This window comes from Pelobates fuscus, chromosome 1 (genome assembly GCF_036172605.1).
Source record: "Pelobates fuscus isolate aPelFus1 chromosome 1, aPelFus1.pri, whole genome shotgun sequence".
Taxonomy (NCBI): domain Eukaryota; kingdom Metazoa; phylum Chordata; class Amphibia; order Anura; family Pelobatidae; genus Pelobates; species Pelobates fuscus.
This window is the reverse complement of record NC_086317.1, coordinates 155,578,447-155,597,836: the sequence shown is the minus strand read 5'-3', so window position 1 is coordinate 155,597,836 and position 19,390 is coordinate 155,578,447. Positions and strand designations below refer to the sequence as shown.

Genomic DNA, 19,390 nt, shown 5'->3' with positions numbered 1-19,390 from the left:
TAGTGTATGTGTGTGTGTGTGTCTGTTAGTGTATGTGTGTGTGTGTGTCTGTTAGTGTGTGTGTGTGTGTGTCTGTTAGTGTGTGTGTGTGTGTGTCTGTTAGTGTGTGTGTGTGTCTGTTAGTGTGTGTGTGTGTCTGTTAGTGTGTGTGTGTGTGTGTCTGTTAGTGTGTGTGTGTGTCTGTTAGTGTGTGTGTGTGTGTGTGTCTGTTAGTGTGTGTGTGTCTGTTAGTGTGTGTGTGTGTGTGTCTGTTAGTGTATGTGTGTGTGTGTGTCTGTTAGTGTATGTGTGTGTGTGTGTCTGTTAGTGTATGTGTGTGTGTGTGTCTGTTAGTGTATGTGTGTGTGTGTGTCTGTTAGTGTATGTGTGTGTGTGTGTCTGTCTGTTAGTGTGTGTGTGTCTAAAAATCCACGGGTTAGGGAGCGCAAATTACTTGCCTTGCCCCGGGTGCTGACAACCCACGCTACGCCACTGTTCCTGACACAGAGGATTATACCAACAGCACTGTTTCAACATCAAGAGTTAAGTGACAGAAGAGAAGCATGAGCATGCCTTCCTAAAGAGCGTGGTCCTGCTCTCTCACAGCACCTACAACAAATACACTGCACACGCTATGATTTTTTTTCCCAGTGAACATGTCGTTTGGCCTGCTCTAGTCTGACACTGAAATGCTGGCAATGAAGCCAGCATAAATACTTCTTAGGAGAGCTGAGTCCAACCTGTGGAAGTGTTCAAAAGAACAAGCAGTCCCATTAGTGGAGGGTGCAAGGAACGCATTGCTGGGGGTAAGAGTTACCTTAATGTAACACCCACCAAGATGGCAACTAGGATAGTACAAACTTTGTATCTAATTAAGCACTATGATTGATCATTACAATCAATGATACATTTGTTACTTGATATGAGATATTAGCAAGACTATTCACTAGTGAGTGAACTGTCGAGAATTCAAACAGAGTTTAAAATTAAAGGCCAAAATAGCAAGAATGGAAAAACTCTTCAAGTCAGCTTTACTTCCAGTTGGGCATATTTTGCTTTCTTTTCAAAGTTCATTTTTATTTCCACATAACTCTCCATTTCGTGAATAACCCTGATAATGACATTTTCATGATAAGTTCACTTGTTCCCTGATCGCTTCCGGCTCTCAGAGGAAGGGCGCCTAGCATTTCCAGGTGAGTTGTCAAGTCATTAGCAAACTGTTTGACAGTGCAACAAGATCAGTACAGTGAGCTGTAGTGGTTATGGTGCTTAGTGCGTTCCTTTAAATTGCAATGTCACAAGAGAGTGGCAACTAAACACATCAACAAACATGCATGACATTTACTTACACAGACAGCTGGCAATTAATAGGCAGGTCATAAGTCCACTCGATAGGGCCATTTTCTTTCTTCTGTACCCCTGCAATTGCACCCGTTGGCTTCTCAGTAGTTATTTTGTACCTAATAAAATCAAAATTATTACTTGTAATAATATATCACCCTTTTGTGACAGTTCTAGATATAATACATCATTACAAGAATCCTAAAACGGCCCCTAGCAGTTTATCCCACTACCCTTCTCTTAAAGGGATATTATAGTCACCAGGACAACTACAGCTTACTGTATTTGTTCTGGTGAGTATAATCACTACCTTCAGGCTTTTTGCCGTAAACAATGTATTTTTTTCCCCAGAGAAAATGTAGTGTTTACATTACAGCCTAGGGATAATTCCAGTAGCCCCTCCTCAGATGGCTACTAGATGTGCTTCCAGGGGCAGTGCTGCACAGTGACATTCAGTGTCTCCACCATCTGCATGGAGACCCTGAACTTTCCTCATAGAGATGCATTTATCCAATGCATCTCTTTGAGGAGATGCTGATTGGCCAGGGCTGTGTTTGGCTTGTGCTGGCTCTGCCACTGACCTGCTTTCTTGACAGTCTCAGCCAATCCAATGGGAAAGAATTATGACTGGCTCAGAGAATCACTTCTGATAATGTCAGCCAAGCAGGGAGATCATGGGCAGAGCCAGAAGTAGAATGGAATAAAGGTAGGATTTTACTATATTTAGGGGGGGCAAGATTGTGTTTTTAACACTATAGGGTCAGGAATACAAGTTTGTGTTCCTGACCCTATACTGTTCCTTTAAACTATTTGGGAAGTGGTTTGATTTATAAAGAGATCACCTATACAGTGTGCCAGCAAGATACAATAAATAGACATTCACATCTCCGTCCGCTCACAGATGTTAACTCAAAGAAGTATTGGATAAAGCCATAATAACTCTTCCCTACTGGGGAATAACCCACGAATTATGAACAGAAAATCACCACCACAACTTGTAATTTTCCTCTGACAGAGCTGGAGAGACACAACTCAGAAGATAAGGTATGCCTCATAACATGCTCAGACTTGGCATTTCAAGGCCTATGTTACTAACTAGGCCTTAAAGTTACTCACTACCACAAAATGCATGGCATTTTAATGGTCCATAGACAGCGATCCACAACATGACATCTCTGAAAGTGAATGAAGGCGCGTGTTTGACTGGAGAGTCATAAAATGTGTGAATACAGACGTGGATTTTGGTGGATTGGCAGTGTGTCTAAATGTAGATATATTTGCACCTCGGTGTCATCTCTAAGCTGGCATCCTTCTCCTCATGCCACATTCTTATTTCCAAACCGTGCCACTAGACTACTTGGTCCACCAATCACTATTTCTATATCCCGAGCGCATTGCCTCGTTGTGTTATTTGGTCTTTTGTCACCGGCTTTGTCTATAGTATGTCTTGTCAGAGGAGAGGGATAAAAGCACATACATCAACTTCCTTGCACGCTACTTCCTCCCACTCCCGCTGCAATGTCCCTATCCTCTTTTTTGGTATGCCTGTCTTTGATCATGAAGAAGAACTCATCTCTGGCGAGTAGAGACAGTGCATGGAGCTGTGCCTCAATTACTACTGATCAGCACAGCAACCTAGATACTGGATGCAGTTATGTCATAAACTACTGCACACACTGCGAGAGGGCACTGACGCAGAGCAATAGGATAAGGATGTTGGTGAGTGGCCTGAGGTATAAAAGTTTTCCCTTTGCAGCTGACAAGCACAGCCCAACACTGCACAGTTGCAATAGTATTTCTGTGAATGTACGGAGCTGGTACACACACCCGTCTAGTGCTCGCCTTAATATTGCTGTGTACAATAATATTCAGGTACTGAATCAAAGGGAGGGAACAGATAGTGTGGCAGATGCATGCTCCACGTTCTGTTCTAGCCACTGGACCAGCAGGGTCCCAGTAGAATGCCTCTAGGTACTTTGTGTTTGATTACTATTTAAAATGTATTAAGGGGTGCCTGTAAATGTTGGAGGCTATACATTTAGGAGGTTACAAATGGTGGGGGCTGTAGACGAGGGAGCTATAGATGGAGAGGGCTATAGAATGGGCCATAAATCACAATCTAGAATTGTAACCAATTATCCACCAACGCTGGAGTAATATATGCACACAGGACTTCATTCCACAGGCAGTGGCTTTCTACCCCAATCCTTTGCTGATGGAATATGGTGGTCTAACCACACAAATGAATGGATAAGAGAAACCGTATTTCAAAGTAAAAAATGTATCTTCTTTATTCTCCCGCGTATGGGTATGAAAATTCATGCAGCATGCAAAGTGACAGATAACAGCAATTTACGAGTTTGTAACCTTGTACTTTAACTAAACTCCACTTTTAGTGCAAAATGAATGTATGTGAGGAGAATTGTGGGGCTATAAGAGGGACAGTGGTTTTGCACTAAAAGTGGAGTTTGGTTAAAGAACAAGGGTATGAAACTGTAAACTAATGTTATCTGTCACTTTGTATGCTGCCTGTTGCTGAATTCATTTTTTCATACCCATACTTAGGAGAGTAAACAAGATTTTTTTTTTTTTTACTTTAAAATTTGGTTGCTGTTATCCATTAATTCTAAGTCATAAATACAGTGCCGAAATGGCACACACACAGAAACACTAAAAACACACATGCTGATATTACACACAGAAATAAAAATCACACACACATACTGACTTTGGATACTCAGAAACACTAAAAACACACATGCTGACATTACAAGCATAAACTCTGCAAACTAACAAACATTAACCATCAAAAAGACAAATACTGAGAATACACACAAAGAAACACTGACAAACACACATATGGACATAAAAAACCCCTGTCAGTGTTTCTGCGTGTGTACAATGTCAATTTGTGTGTTTGACATGCTGACAGTAACATTCAAGGACAATATGCACACAAACTCTGGCAAAACAAACTCCATGACATTCCACACTGTGAAGCAGTTGCAATGCTCAAAATCTCAACACAAACTATATTTATTAATTTAAAAAGCCACTTCATTAGTAGTCATATCCAGTAACTCCTGTCTATATCTGTTTTGGACAATTGTATTTCGTAAGTGGCTTTTACAACTCGTAAAATGAAATGATGGCTATAATCAATAATAATAGGTGGAAGGAAACTGGAGGGAGTTATTCTGAAGTACCTTGCTCTTAGCTCCCTGTCAATCATTGTAACAAGCTCTGTACTTTGCCTATGGCAGTAAGCATAGAGAAAGCATACAGAGAATGGGAGAAATAAACTAATGTTTCTGCTTCAAATCCGCGTTTGTTGTGTATGCCCTCGTTGTGCCAGGTCTGAATAAGATTCTCTCTCACACATGGAGCCATAGTTAAAATGAACTCCACCCCTCACCTCCATCTTGGTACACCTCAACAAGGTTCAATTACAACTTGCCAATCAAGCCTTGTCATGACACTTCTCAAGGAGTATCTCTGCAGATAAACTGTAAATATTCCATGCTGTAATTTTTACATTGTTTTCATATATGGAATATATATATTTTACAAAGAACAGTCTCTTATCCATTAAACCTTTTGACTAGCGTATGCAAGGCCATCAGATGCTTCTCATGCAATCCTTGAACTCTGGACCAAGTCTCTAATTTAATGGTTTTACATGGGATCTAATAAGGAGTTTCCCGCCTTTTTTTTTTTTTTTTTTTTGGATCATCAATGGTGTTCCTCCTGGAAGTGACATATACATATCAGATATAAGGGGTATATTAGTGGGAAAGGCTTGGTCAATATTCAAGTCAATAGATGGAGAAAAAAAATTGGAAAGTGTCTTGAGGCTTTGTTTTAGTGGAACAAAGATTACAAAGGATCATGGGGAATTAAGTGGATATTGCATTAAAAGGCATTTTAGGGACAGGTCCTTTAAATTGAACATTTGTGCACATCTAAGGAAGTAAAGAGTCGGGTTTGTTTCAAAGACCTTCTCTTCATCAAGTAATCTTTTCTTATTTACTCTGACATATCCAGTTCCCATTTTGTAAAATGTATGCTCACATGGTCTCCTTATTCCGCCGCGATCCTCCATATGGGATGAATGGAAGCCTACCACATGCTGCGTGGTAAAAGGTTACTCCAATGCTCCACAGGTCAACTGTAACCCCATACACCTTCTGTTGTGGTTTCCTTAACACTGCTCTCTCATACATATCAGGATGCTGAGAAGAAACAAAATGATGTCCAAATGAGTAATGATGTCACCAAAGTGTGGGTGCAAAGCATCAGAGCATGACATTGGAGACAGATTGCTTTCCGCTACATCCCAAAGATAAGGAATCAAAGTAATTATATGGACAAGATCGCAGATTAATACATTTACCCTTCAGAGTAATGACATAATATCCATTATATTTAAGGATAGCATAGCATGTAAAGAACGACTAATAAAACAATGTAAATAATTTCTGACACTACAGAGGCACAAAAGCATTTTAGGATTAATACAGAATCTGATATTGAACTATACTGAAATGTTTTATGATGTAATATTAGAATGTAACATTGAAAGGGCAGTAATACAGAGTAAAATGTAATTAATGAAAGTATACAGAGGAATAACAAAGTCAGAAAGGTACACATTCATTTTTGTTTTCGAACTGAGAGGTGATCAAATTATCAAGGTTCCAAATTAGAGCTCCACACTTCTGATGAAACCTGAAAGTAAAACGTGTTAAGTGTGGATTTTATTATCTATTCGTATTATTTTTTTAATCGTTGTTTTTTTATATTGTAATAAAGTTAATTTATTTTGGATTTTACTCTGTTACTCATTTTGCTTTCTGGTTCCATACATCCCAGGTGGGGGTTGCACCACCAACGATCTAAAACCCAAGAGCTCTATACCATGTAAGTAGGATAACTACTTTTTACTCTACAGAATTATTGGTCTTTATACGGCGCTATTGGACATTTCAGTTTTTTGTTTCCACATATTTTATTGTTTGGAGAAATATCATAACCACTGTGAAATGTATATCCTGAGATAGGTATTGTACTGTCCAAGCTGAATCTATCAGAGCTCTTAGTATGTCAAAAAAGGACAGGAGAAGGAACCCTCAGAGAAATGAAGAGTAGCTCCCTCCATGCCCAAAAGGTAAGCAGGGAGGCAAAAGCAAAATAAATTTTGAAAAAATTAACTGCACAGTGTGGGGAGGTTGTACAGGAAAACAGCCCATCTCCCTAACTCATGTCCACACACAGTCACTATGTCACACCCACACAGTAATCCTCATACACATTCACTCTGTCACACTCAGCTCCACACAGTAACTGTCACACCCACACAGTAATCCTCATACACACTCTGTCACACTCTGCTCCACACAGTCACTATGTCACACCCACACAGTAATCCTCATACACAGTCACTCCTCTTTCACACACACACACACACAACTCAGTATCACTCATCAAGACCACAAGCAGACCCCCAATACACACAATACAATGCAAACAGCAACCCCCACACATGAAACGAATTTGTAGAATTGCCAGGAAATGTAGAATTTGTAGGCCATGTAATCAGGCTTTTCAAATGTGTGTTTTTGGGGGGGGGGGGGGGGGGGAGAAGTGGAATATATAGCAGCTACACACCAAATACTCCTCAGTCCCATAAATGGATACGAACTTCTCATCATCATCCAGCTCACGGGCAGCACCAAAATCTGACAGTTTGTAAATGCTTCGTCCATCTTCCCCAATCACACGCATGATGTTCCCGGGTTTGATGTCCCTGTGTACTACCCCATTTTGACGAAGGTGGTTCATTCCTGCAACTGAGAATCCAACAGAAGAAATTACTACAGAAAAAACTGAACCAAGATATCACACAATTCTTGCACATCACAAAAATAGCTCCCTCTTTGGTTGATTCTTTTTTTTAGCAGGAGACAAAAAAAATCTAATTACAAGCATTTAAAAAAACAAAAACAACAGTTAATAAATGTATCGTATTGAACTAAAAACATTTTTACAAAATGAATCTGAACAGGAGTTCGCTCTCTTCTCTCTGGACCATGACATAGCCTGGTTCAGTAAACAGGGAACCAGGTAGTGTGTAAAGTGATAGCAACTATGATAAGTGGGATACAAGTCTCTTCGTGGTACGGAGCTAAACAGTGAATTGAGGGAAACTTTGCATATAAATATATATGGTTTCATTGTTTGTATATAATGCATTAAATTAGTGGGTTGTTTATACCCTATCATTTTCCTTCATCATCTTGTCCTAAAAGTGTTTGTCTAAAAGATATTAAATATATTTTCATGACAAAGCACTCTGGACAGGTTATGAAACATAAATCCCTATTATGGGTCAGGAGATTTCTTTGTAGACTGACACATGGGCAGTAATGAATATCAGGGAGGCAGACACCTGAACTTCTCAATGTATGGCATCTCACCGACACACTCCACCACAATGTGAAACTCTGACTCCGACAGTCCAAAAGCATTCTCTGGCTCCTCCAAGACAGACAGCAGACTCCCACTAGCGCAGTACTCCATAACTAGGACCTTCTGCCGGGAATTGCCCTGGGGAATAAATGGTGAATCAGAGGAATCATAGGAAAGAATCACATGGGCAACAGGAGGAACAACGATTGAATGAACAATCACCGGAGATGTGTGGTGGTCAAAGTCATAAGGAGATTGATGAACACAGAAGATAAGGATGTTAGACTGGAAAAATCAATTGGTAATTCCTGGACCTATTTCAAGTATCAAAAACCACGGCACATAATAAAGGATTATATACAATGGTGTAAGTGGTATATTGGTCTAGGTCACTAAGGAGAACTATATTATAATGTTTGTAACAATGAATCATTACTGTTATAGGTGTTCTCTTTGGGCTTCAATATACAGCTATATGATTCAGTTTCTATATAACAGAGGCATGTATCTGCAAAATAGTAAACACTTATGCAAAGTAGAGACAAGGAACATTAAAACAGGTGCATTGATTAGGTGCAAGAAATTATTAACAGAGCACGACAAACTGTCAATATAATGAGGTTGCTGGTCTCCTGTGCTTAGGATTTTGAGATGGCTTTGAGAACTACCACCACATTTATCGCACTGTGAAAGGTGTGAAATGATCAGGACTTACAGTTTGCTCTACAGCGAAAAGCTTGACGATGTTTGTGTGGTTGAGCTTTCTCAGCATCTCAAACTCTCTCATCTGGACCTCTGGCGGCCTGTGATAACTCAGGTTATTAAACACCTTTACCGCCACCACTTCCCCCGATTTCTGCAGAAATAAGAGACAAGACACAATTAAGTTCTTGGCCACCCCCCATATAGGAAAAAAAAGTGTTCTCTCTCTTTACAAAAGAGATATATACACATACATACATACATACATACATAGAAAAAGCCAAAAAGGTTACGGTGGAGAAAAAAATTGTGATTGAAAACCCCTTCCACCTGAAACTAATTTGATATGCAAAAAAAAAAAACAAATGGAATAAGGCAAGTTAAATATAGGATTGGTACACAAGTAGAGGGGGGTAACATCAAATGTAAAATATGTATATTGAGAAAAGGTGGTGTACCAAGGAGAGAGCTGGGATGGGTAACAAATACAAAGGAAAAATTTTAAATCCAGACAAAGGAAAATCTCATATTTGAAAAATGAAACAAAAAAACTAATAAAATTGCCCAACATCAAATACCATGGTGTTCTATGCTGTGAACAAACCAAATGTAAGGAAATAAAAATAGAAAAATAAAATAAAGAAATCCCAAATAAATACATAAAAAATAGGAGTATGAAAGGTCTAAATGAATAATCACAACCTAGTAAGAACTAAAAACGTTGTATTCGTAAAACCTATCGTACTACCGATTCCAGTATCAAGGTAAAGCGTATCACCAACGTAGCGGGTATAAATCTATGCACACGTCTGTATCAAGATTTTGTCTCAGTGGGGTGATATACTAGGGAATAACTGGTAGTACCAAGATCGGCACCAAATGGATATTGTAGCGTATAACAGGATAATATCCAGCAATCAGACGCATAAAGGAAAGCTCCCTGCCTACAACTGTTACACACGTATAGGCAATGGAATAGAGGTTTGGTGATCACAGGAGTGTGGGGTAAATAAGGTACTGACCTGGAATCCAACTCCCATAAATAGCAGGCATATGTATATAGATGAAACTCGCTGCCTATTTCTAAAAGGAGATTGGAACATAGTCATGTTTAATTCCAGATAGTAAATAATGTGGGAAGCCTTCCAATAAAAAAATGGAGAAGGATAGTTAGACTAAAATATTCACTGTCTAACAGGCTTCATCCCCCGTGCCTACAAGGGATCCTATAGCTGTAATAGTACCCAGTAAAGAGGGAGGGTAATGGAGATAATTATAAATTATACCTATTAAACAAATTTGTAAAGGTTCTCTTAATTGCAAATATGTACATGTATGTATGTATGTATATGTGCATTTGAAACATAGGTGACCCATGTATGATGGGAAAATAATGCCATTGAGGGATTTTGATACATCCTAATACACAATTATTAATGTCCGCCAATATGGCATTATTTTCCCTCAGTACCAGATTCATTGAATCTTTTATATTACATTATTTTTCCAAGCTAGGAAAGTGGGCATGGATACTGTAGGGTTTAACCCCTTAAGGACACATGACATGTCTGACACGTCATAATTCCATTTTATTCCAGAAGTTTGGTCCTTAAGGGTCATGTAAGTATTATAGTAGTCTAAAGGTTAAAGGAAGGGGATGTCTGCTTGCTGAATTTATTTATGAGTTAACGGTGTTCCTTTTTTAATTTTTTTTTTTTTACAAAAGTGCCGAAATTGGCACTTTTATTAAATTACATTTGTTACACCCCCTGGCTGCCAGACAGCCAGTCCTGTCACCCCTTTGTTGTTTAGCTCATGGATCTAAGCTCGAGACTTCTCGCTGAGAGATCAGCAACTTCTGCAAGATGTCTTTAGATATTCTCCCAATAAAGAAAGGCAAAGTTAAATGCTGGCAAGGTTTCATTGGGGGTATGTGTACTAAACAGTGTTTTTTTTCTTTTCTTTTCTTTATTTGGACAGTGGAGTGTACCTTTAATTAGACCTGGGAATGAGTCAAATATGTGTCCTATGTATAGTCCTATTTATGCATGTTTCAGTACTTCTCAATGTTAGGACCCTAGAACTAAACAAGGCCAAATGGTGCATTATTTACCATCTATTACAGGGAATAACTTCACAAGTGATGTCATCACTGCTATCATTTATAGAAACATGCAATCTTAATTTTATTTTTTTTCATTTAATGACTATGTATTTATAATAGATGATGTATTCTAATGAAACATTAATTGAGCTCAAATATTATATTGATAATACTTTTAGCCTTGCTAAAGTTTTTTTTTTTTTTAACTGCAGGGTTACTCTTCTCACTAAATCACAGACAGTCAGAATAGCTGAACTAGAAACATAGGTATTTTGGAGAAGTTTTCAACACGTGCTATTTTGGCCTCCACTTACAGTTCCTGGTGGATTCCAGACAATTTATGGTTTATAGTAAATAACCCTGCAAATTAACGTAGCATAAATAGTTGTTTGGAGAATGAGAATTTAATCGGAGAATGGTGTGTTAAAGCAGCTCTGTCACTGCCTGGGGTCTTGGCATAATTTAAACAGACCCCAGACCAAGGGGTGCAGGGGAAGGTGAGTTCGATTTACCTGAACCGGTCGCTGAAGACCACTGCCATCGTATTCCTGCCAGTCCCTTTTCAGCTTCAGGTGCTTCATCTGTCAGGAGCCGATGTCAGTGTTATATTCTCATGAGAATACAACACTAATGTCTATAGAGGATGCCGCAAGCATTTTTCTCCTTAGGCAAAATTACTGACAGCTTGACAAAAGGTAGCTCCGCCTTTTCTCAAACTTTATCAAGCACAGAAAAAAAAAAAACTAAGGCAGAATAGTCTTAAATGCCAAACCAGTGAATGTGAGTATTTCATAAAGATTTTATTTTTATAATAACTCATTTTGAATGCAGAGCTGACCGTGCCGTTTTAAAGCTCTGTTAACTTGCAATGCGTCGCCCCTATCGCCCAATACTCCAAATAACAAAATACCGCTTTTTACTTTGTATTTAATACAGTAATTTCTGTGGGTTTCTATTGGTTATTTAAGAAGTAACTGGGTAGGTAATGTGAATCAAGGTCAAGTATTTTATTTGAGAAAATAATGAATTATATGTGCAATTAGACATTCTAAATGCTAAATGCCCATGAGTTATGCTTATGGGAGAGTTCTGTGATACAATCCTATATACAATGCATTTTAGACCCTCGAAAAGTAAGGGTAGGAAATAGGAGAAGGGAATTTGATGCAAGGACTTCACTTTTTTCCAAAGTCGTTCTGGGGTTTGACAACAGATCATTTACCTTATTCCGTGCCTTGTATACACATGCTGTGGCACCTTGTCCTAAAATATCATCCAACTCCCACAGGTAATTTGGGGTGCTAGGCATTTTCTAATTATGTGGAGTCTGCAACATCATATGGATTCTGTGGGGAAAAATTATAATCAAACAAATATTAGTACAATTGCTTGGCCTTCTCCCCATAAAGAAGATAGTAATACCGTTGTTACGAAATCAAAATAATAAATGCGTTCTGGTGTCCATAAGAGGATGTTTTTTTAGAGAACAGGAAGGCCATCAGTAAAATTAAATGGAATTAAATGGTGCTATACTGACCTGAGTGTAGACAAAGGTCGTCTGAGATCCTGTGTTTTGGGGGCCTTTTTGGCACGTTTGTCATATGTTCATTCCATTGTGATTTAAAGGACAGATATTAGTATCTTCTGATACCTATATATACATAAACACAAGATTTAGGGTTATTTCAAATTTTATGAAAGAGGGAAAAATAGAAAAAATATTTTTGCACAGTTTTGCTTACAATAATTTCTACACGACCAGTGAAACTAAAGAAAAATAAACTGATTCACTGAATAGTCTTGATAGCCACTTTGGGACTCTACAATGGAAACAAATGGACACACATGTAATTGCGTAATATGTACAGTAAAAGTGACCCACAGAATTTAACTCACAATCTTCAGAGCCAGCAAAATGTATATGTCGATGGGTCTGGTTCCTCCACATCACCAATAGTGAGGATTCTAGAAGTAGATACAAGCCCAACATTTTGGCTAAATTTATATGGCTGACATACCTTTAAAATCAGCTATCGCCAAATGTACAAGTGTTGGAGAAAAACAGGTTACAGTGACCGTTGCAACAAGGTTAAAGTCTAGTGCCACCCTAGGCTGAACAAGTCTGGTCACTCTCAAACAATAATGATGAAGATTTGAAGCAACCAGAACGATTGACATGTAACTGAAACTGCTATTAAATGGAGCTGATATTGTTGGTTCTGTATATTGCCACTTAACGGGCTCCTCCTCCACTTTTTAAAACATCTCTTTTTTTCCCCCACCTTTAAAAAAAAAAAAAAATCAAAAGACTTGAAACCTTCCAGTATTTCCAGTATCACGCATTTTAGTAAAAAAGGGAGACTGGAGGGAGCTCACAGAGGAAAGGAAGCACCAGGCTTCCCCTTGCAGGCATGCTGCCTGCCAGTGGCTGTACTAATGCAGAGAGAGTATTTGTAATTATTGTTGCCATTTGAATATAGTAGTGCGTTTTGTAAGTAGTGTTTGCATGCAGTTGTGCATTTGTGTGCACTGTTGGCATCTGAATGCAGGGGTGTATTTGTTTATTGTGTTGGTGTTTGAATGCTGGGATGTATGGACATATAAACATACACTGCCAGACACAGATACACAAATATTCGGTTATAAATACAGATACACACATACACACAGTGGCCCACACACACATACAAACACACAGTGGCCCACACACACATACAAACACACAGTGGTCGATACACACATACAAACACACAGTGGCCCACACATACAAACACACAGTGGCCCACACCAAAACACACAGTGGCCCACACCAAAACACACAGTGGCCCACACCAAAACACACAGTGGCCCACACCAAAACACACAGTGGCCCACACCAAAACACACAGTGGCCCACACCAAAACACACAGTGGCCCACACCAAAACACACAGTGGCCCACACCAAAACACACAGTGGCCCACACCAAAACACACAGTGGCCCACACCAAAACACACAGTGGCCCACACCAAAACACACAGTGGCCCACACCAAAACACACAGTGGCCCACACCAAAACACACAGTGGCCCACACCAAAACACACAGTGGCCCACACCAAAACACACAGTGGCCCACACCAAAACACACAGTGGCCCACACCAAAACACACAGTGGCCCACACCAAAACACACAGTGGCCCACACCAAAACACACAGTGGCCCACACCAAAACACACAGTGGCCCACACCAAAACACACAGTGGCCCACACCAAAACACACAGTGGCCCACACCAAAACACACAGTGGCCCACACCAAAACACACAGTGGCCCACACCAAAACACACAGTGGCCCACACCAAAACACACAGTGGCCCACACCAAAACACACAGTGGCCCACACCAAAACACACAGTGGCCCACACCAAAACACACAGTGGCCCACACCAAAACACACAGTGGCCCACACAAAAACACACAGTGGCCCACATAAAAACACACAGTGGCCCATAAATACACACAGGGTGACCCACACTCACAAACAGTGAACCACAAACACACACGGTGACCAACACACACTGGTCCACACATACACACAGAGGCCAACACACACGCACACATGCACACAGTGACCCACACTGTAGCGGATGGTACAAGGGCTGTCCTAAAAGACTGCGGTAAAAATGCAATTTGTGTGTTTTCTATTTATATGGTTAAACTGTATGTAGGATTCATATGATTGTTCGGTAGTTTCGATCCGTACTCCATACGAATGGAAACTACCGAACCAATAGACCACCCCAGAGAGAAGTATGTACCTTATTAAGCTTTCACACTTCTCTAACCGCAAGTTAATCAGTACTTTATTGATGTATCTGGGTGGCCGCCGTTCGGTATACGAACACGTGGCGGCGGCCATCTTACGCACGAAAATATCAGCGGTGTTTGGTCATCGAGTGTCTGGAACTCAAATCGGACACTCGATTACCCGAACACCGCTGAGACCTCCAGGGCTCCGTAACTCCTGAACGGGAAGGCTAATCAGCCCCCCGTTCGGTAAGTTTAAAGTACCGAACAAGGGGATTCATACGAATGTAAAGTTAATCGTGGATGGCAGTATTTTATGTGTGTTTTACCTCCCGAACGAAGACCGACCGCAGGGCCAAACCACATGGAACCGTTTTCGGATACCACCTCGTGTGCGGTCGGTCAAATTACACCCTCCATCTAACTCCCGAACCCCTGGTCTGATCTGGGTGAATTTTGGATATGTTAGTCACCCAGATCAGGGCTACCAGGGGGTACCCAAAGTATTATTATCACTGCTTGTTTTAGGGTACATCCAGAACTCGGGGAAAACTACAGCATGTGTAATGGGATTAAGTGTCATACTGAGGGGAGGAGATCTGTGGGAGGTAACTGTTACACTATTGGATACTGTACTGATTAATGTAAATCCCTCCCTTGCATGGGAGAATGCTTTATAAGGAGACTGTGTGGATTAAAAGTCAGTTCTGCTCCTGATGCTGTGTGTCGTCCAGTCATTGGGATCTGTATGGGGATATTCGTGGATTACTTTGCTTGCTGGAATTATTACTTCACGGTATTTTTACTACTTGTTCCTGAGCCTCACTGGGATCTTTAGTGGAGTTAACCTGTGGAATACCAGGCCTCCGCTACACACACACTCCCATCTTTATTGCAGGAATATGCACATGCCCCTTCTCTCTCTTCATTCGCTACTTCATCCTGCTGGCCACTCTGCAGAAACAGGTCCCAGGTTCTGAATTTTGCCAGGGCTCCTTCCTGCGGGGCTTCCATAGAGCTCTAGCAGGATGTGACAGGATGTGATATCACTTCCTCCTAGTGCTGCCGCAGAGGAGTGTGGACAGAGGGTAAATTAGTGAACCTGGCAGGAACCCTGTGAGAGATGGCCAACTGGCCCTGCTGCTGCAAGGAAATGGCCATCTTTCACTTCCTCCCAGCACTGCCGATGTGAAAGAGGTCCAGTCGCTGTCTTAAAGACCCGCTGCACCTGACCGGGCCCTTCTTCACCCAGGGCCATCAGTGGCCCTAAATGCATGGGCCGCCCGATGGACTCCTTCCAGCGTTCAGGCCCCAGTGCAGTTACACCGGCTGCACGAGTGGTATTTCCGTCACTGCTGCCTGCAAGGGAAAAGATCATTATGTGTTGTCAGCACTCTGACGATAGACATAATTTTTGCACAAAATTTACATTAAGCAGTCCGTCACAGAGTTCCAGGCTACCTTAGTCAACAGCATATTCAAAAGAGATAGACACAGTAGTTGTACATTTGTGACATAAGAATATCGGCACATTTTTTAAATGTTATGTTTTAAACACGCTATGTGCAGTAGATTATACATGCTTTAAGTAGTTAAGTTGTGAGATCGTAGCAGAGATTTCAACAAAAGATAACAGTATGATTGGTTATACGTTGAGACATGAGTAGAAGAGGAGCAATGGGACGTTATGACCGCTGTATGCCTAGCTAGGAGCATATATATCGTGGTCATGCTTAATAAACAGTTGTAGGTTAGAAAGGTACGCAAGCTGAACCAACTTTTATAACAGAATAGCAAGGCTATTCATAGATAATTGCTACTTATCACGGCACAAAGGTAAACTAAACACATAAGAAAAGCATAGACGAAAACCATGATAAGAACATGCTGATAACTGAGAGTATCACCACCCAGAGAAGGTCCACTGGCTACAAGCTATGCATGCTTATTAGTGGGCTTCTTGTTTCATAAGGAGAAAAAGAGGGGGAATAGCGCAGCATTAGAGAGATTACTGGGCTCTCAGTCCTGTGATCATCCGATGCCTTTTGCCAGCAGGTCACGCTGTGGTCGGCTGTCAGGGTCTTCAGGACCGGTACAGGCCGTGTGTTTTGCTGTCCCCCAACACCCACCGCTACCGCCCCTCCTCACCACGGTCAGGCTGTGTCTTTGATGTTCCGTAGGGCGCTGGAGTACCTGGGTGCTTGAGCTGGTTGCGGGTAGGTTAGGTCGGCAAGTTTTCTTTCTGGCAGGGATTCTCTGTGTGTGAGCTCTACGAGCTGACTTTACCCCTGGTGCAGGTGGAGTAGGATGCAGGCTGTGCTGGGGATGTTTGGTGCATAGGGTCTGCGCTCGTTTGTGCCTGCCGCCATCCTCCGCCATCTTAGGTGTGCCTTGCTGCCTCATGGTGATCGGAGGCAATGTTGGCCGGCTGCCTGTGGTTCCCAGCGTGGACCGGGATAACCCCCGCCGGACCAGAGGGGGGGGGGGTTAGAGGTGAGTACGGTGAGGTTGCCATCTGCAAGGTTACCATCCAGGAGAGCGGCCGCCTCTCCCTGGCTCGATCGCAGCTAGGCCTCAAGTTGGATTCGTGGGGACCCGGTGAGTTGCGGGTACAAGTTTGGTATCAAAACGTTTTCCTGGGTCTCCCCCACTCTGTAGTCACCTTCCCAGCGGTGTGCGTGCGGTGATTTGGGGTATATCCCCCTTTTTAGTGGCTGGCTTGCAGGAGCTATCGTGCTGCACGTCCACTCTGCTAGGAAGCTAGGCTCCGCCCCCGAGAAAGATGTTTTTACTCACCTGAGCCAGTCTCTCCTCAGCCGGCCCCTACAATCAATCTTAATGACCCAAGTCAATTCAATGCTTTCCTATAAAAAAAGCCTTGGGAGGCTATTGCGCATGTGCAGAAAAGCACTGCGCCAATCAGCATCTCCTCATAGAAATGCATTGAATTCATGCATATCTATGGAAAATGTTTAGTGCCTCCAAGCCGAGCGTGGAGAACTTTTGGTGCTGCATACTGTACAGAACTGTACTAGGGAGTACTTCTAGTGGCCGTCTGAATGACTGCACTTAGAGGTGTTACTAGGCAGCAATGTAAACACTGCCTTTTCTCTGAAAATGCAGCGTTTCCATTGAAAAGCCTGCAGGGACAGGATATAGACACCAGAACCACAATATTAAGCGGTTCTGGTGAGTATAGTGCCCCTTAAGGAATTGCATTTTTGCGGTTTAAAATAAAGCTTTGATGGTTTAAAAAATGTTTTTAAAAAATGAAAAACCTGGATCCTAGATTCAAAGCAAATCTGTCAAGCCCTGGCGAAAGTCATCTGTGCAACAGATCCAACTAGACCCCACCACAAAAGTGCAGATTTCTCTGTATGAGCGGTGTTTCAAGCAGTAACTATGCACATACAGACTCCTATCACCATGGCCACTTTAAATCACTTAAGTGGTCATGGTGGTTGGAGTAACCTTTTAAATATTGTGTGTGGTGTGGGGATGAGTGTAGGAACGTTATATTAAGTCCTGCAATGTTTGCAGGACCGACGTTCAGCATGAAGACGCAGAACACTCGCAATAGAGATGCACTGAGCTAATGCATTTCTGCAAAGTGATGGCGATTGGGGAGCTTCAGCAAGACCAGTGCAGAGTGTATTATATGGAGAGAAGACAGTCATTATTTTAGTATTGGGAGGAAGGCAAATCTAACTAATAAGGAAGTCACTCATACACAAATTCATATTAAAATGTCAGAGTTCTCCTTTAAACAATGAAACACTATGGGGTTACCTACTCACTAATTTGTGGCAAACAAAAAAATCTAATGCTACAGTGCTTTTATGCACTTCCCAATATATTAAAAAAAAAAAAAAAAGACGCCTCAAAATCATGGTTATATTTATATGCTAGCCTAGAGGAGGCAAGCAACACAAAAAATGATGATAAAACAAGTGCAAATAACATCAGTAACACTAGCAGATAAATAAAATTAAATTTAAAAATAAAAAAAAACAAAAACAAAAAAAAAACGTTTTTTAAAGTGTACACAATATAGGCAGGGATTCTTAATTGATTGCACAATATATATCTAAGTATTTTTTAACAAAATATATTCCCATTCAAACTCTGAACTAAATAAAAACAGAATGCAGAAGTGTTAGAAGGAAGAAAAACACTGGTGAAATTGAATCTCTGCACAGAATTGACAGTATGCTCCAAAAGTTTGTACTAAGCACATTTTCATCATTCCAAACTACATCTGTTCTGTTCTTCTTTTCAATGCAAATCACCGAATAATGAAAACATAATCCAGGTCAGTATGACCCAAATCATTTTAGAAGTATCATTACAATGAAAATATATTTAATCAAAATACAAGTGCCAACATAAAAACCAAAGCCCGATATAAACATAATGCAACACACACAGAAAGAAACGAAGGACAAGTAGTATAAAGGTTCATAGAACTACACACTATTGCAGAGAGTGGTCTGCTTCGGACAGTGTACTCCTAAAATACCGACCTGAATGTTGGATCGATAATTAAATCTGTATGCTGAAAGACAAGCACAAAGCTGCCCCGGTTTCTGTTACCCTGTCTGTCACTCCCACACTATATGAAAGAAAAGGGAAACAAGGAAGTAGTATTTTGAAACAATGTCATGCCTCTTAAAGGGACAGGGCACATATTCTTTCAACCTTCAAAATGAGATTATTAGCCATCACTTCCTTCCTTCATCTCTGCCCCAGTGTTCTAAGACATTATGCACCATACCTTTTAAACATGATCAGGTCATAAGTGTTCATGAATATTGGGGTTTAACAGTTTCATGGTTATTCAATTGTTGGGAAAGGTATACAGGTGGTCCTTGCTTTGCGACGGCTCGCACTTATGACCCGCTCCCTAGCGTGGGGATTCAAGGGATTTTGCACGTTAGAGAGGTGGTCTATGTTCTGGGAATTTTCCCCGAACATAGATTAGAAGGATTCCCTGCTCTGGTGCGTATGTCT

General features: G+C 41.0%; 1 protein-coding gene across 2 annotated transcripts in view; it reads right to left on the bottom strand.

Moving 5' to 3' along the window:
* Positions 1 to 18,978, bottom strand: part of IKBKE (inhibitor of nuclear factor kappa B kinase subunit epsilon) — a 77,908-nt gene extending 58,930 nt beyond the window's left edge. Inside the window, exons 1-8 of one of the 2 annotated variants that reach the window (XM_063451047.1) lie at positions 18,904 to 18,978; positions 12,132 to 12,245; positions 11,817 to 11,940; positions 8,504 to 8,644; positions 7,797 to 7,926; positions 6,988 to 7,169; positions 5,392 to 5,552; positions 1,329 to 1,439 (exon numbers count right to left, since the gene is read on the bottom strand). In XM_063451047.1, coding sequence (XP_063307117.1) covers positions 1,329 to 1,439; positions 5,392 to 5,552; positions 6,988 to 7,169; positions 7,797 to 7,926; positions 8,504 to 8,644; positions 11,817 to 11,903 — 812 coding nt within the window. In that variant the 5' untranslated portion in view covers positions 11,904 to 11,940; positions 12,132 to 12,245; positions 18,904 to 18,978. Of the gene's footprint in view, positions 1 to 1,328; positions 1,440 to 5,391; positions 5,553 to 6,987; positions 7,170 to 7,768; positions 7,927 to 8,503; positions 8,645 to 11,816; positions 11,941 to 12,131; positions 12,246 to 18,903 lie in introns of those variants that run through there. The other variant, XM_063451056.1, reaches the window with a different exon arrangement.
* Between the last annotated feature and the right edge of the window lie 412 nt (positions 18,979 to 19,390).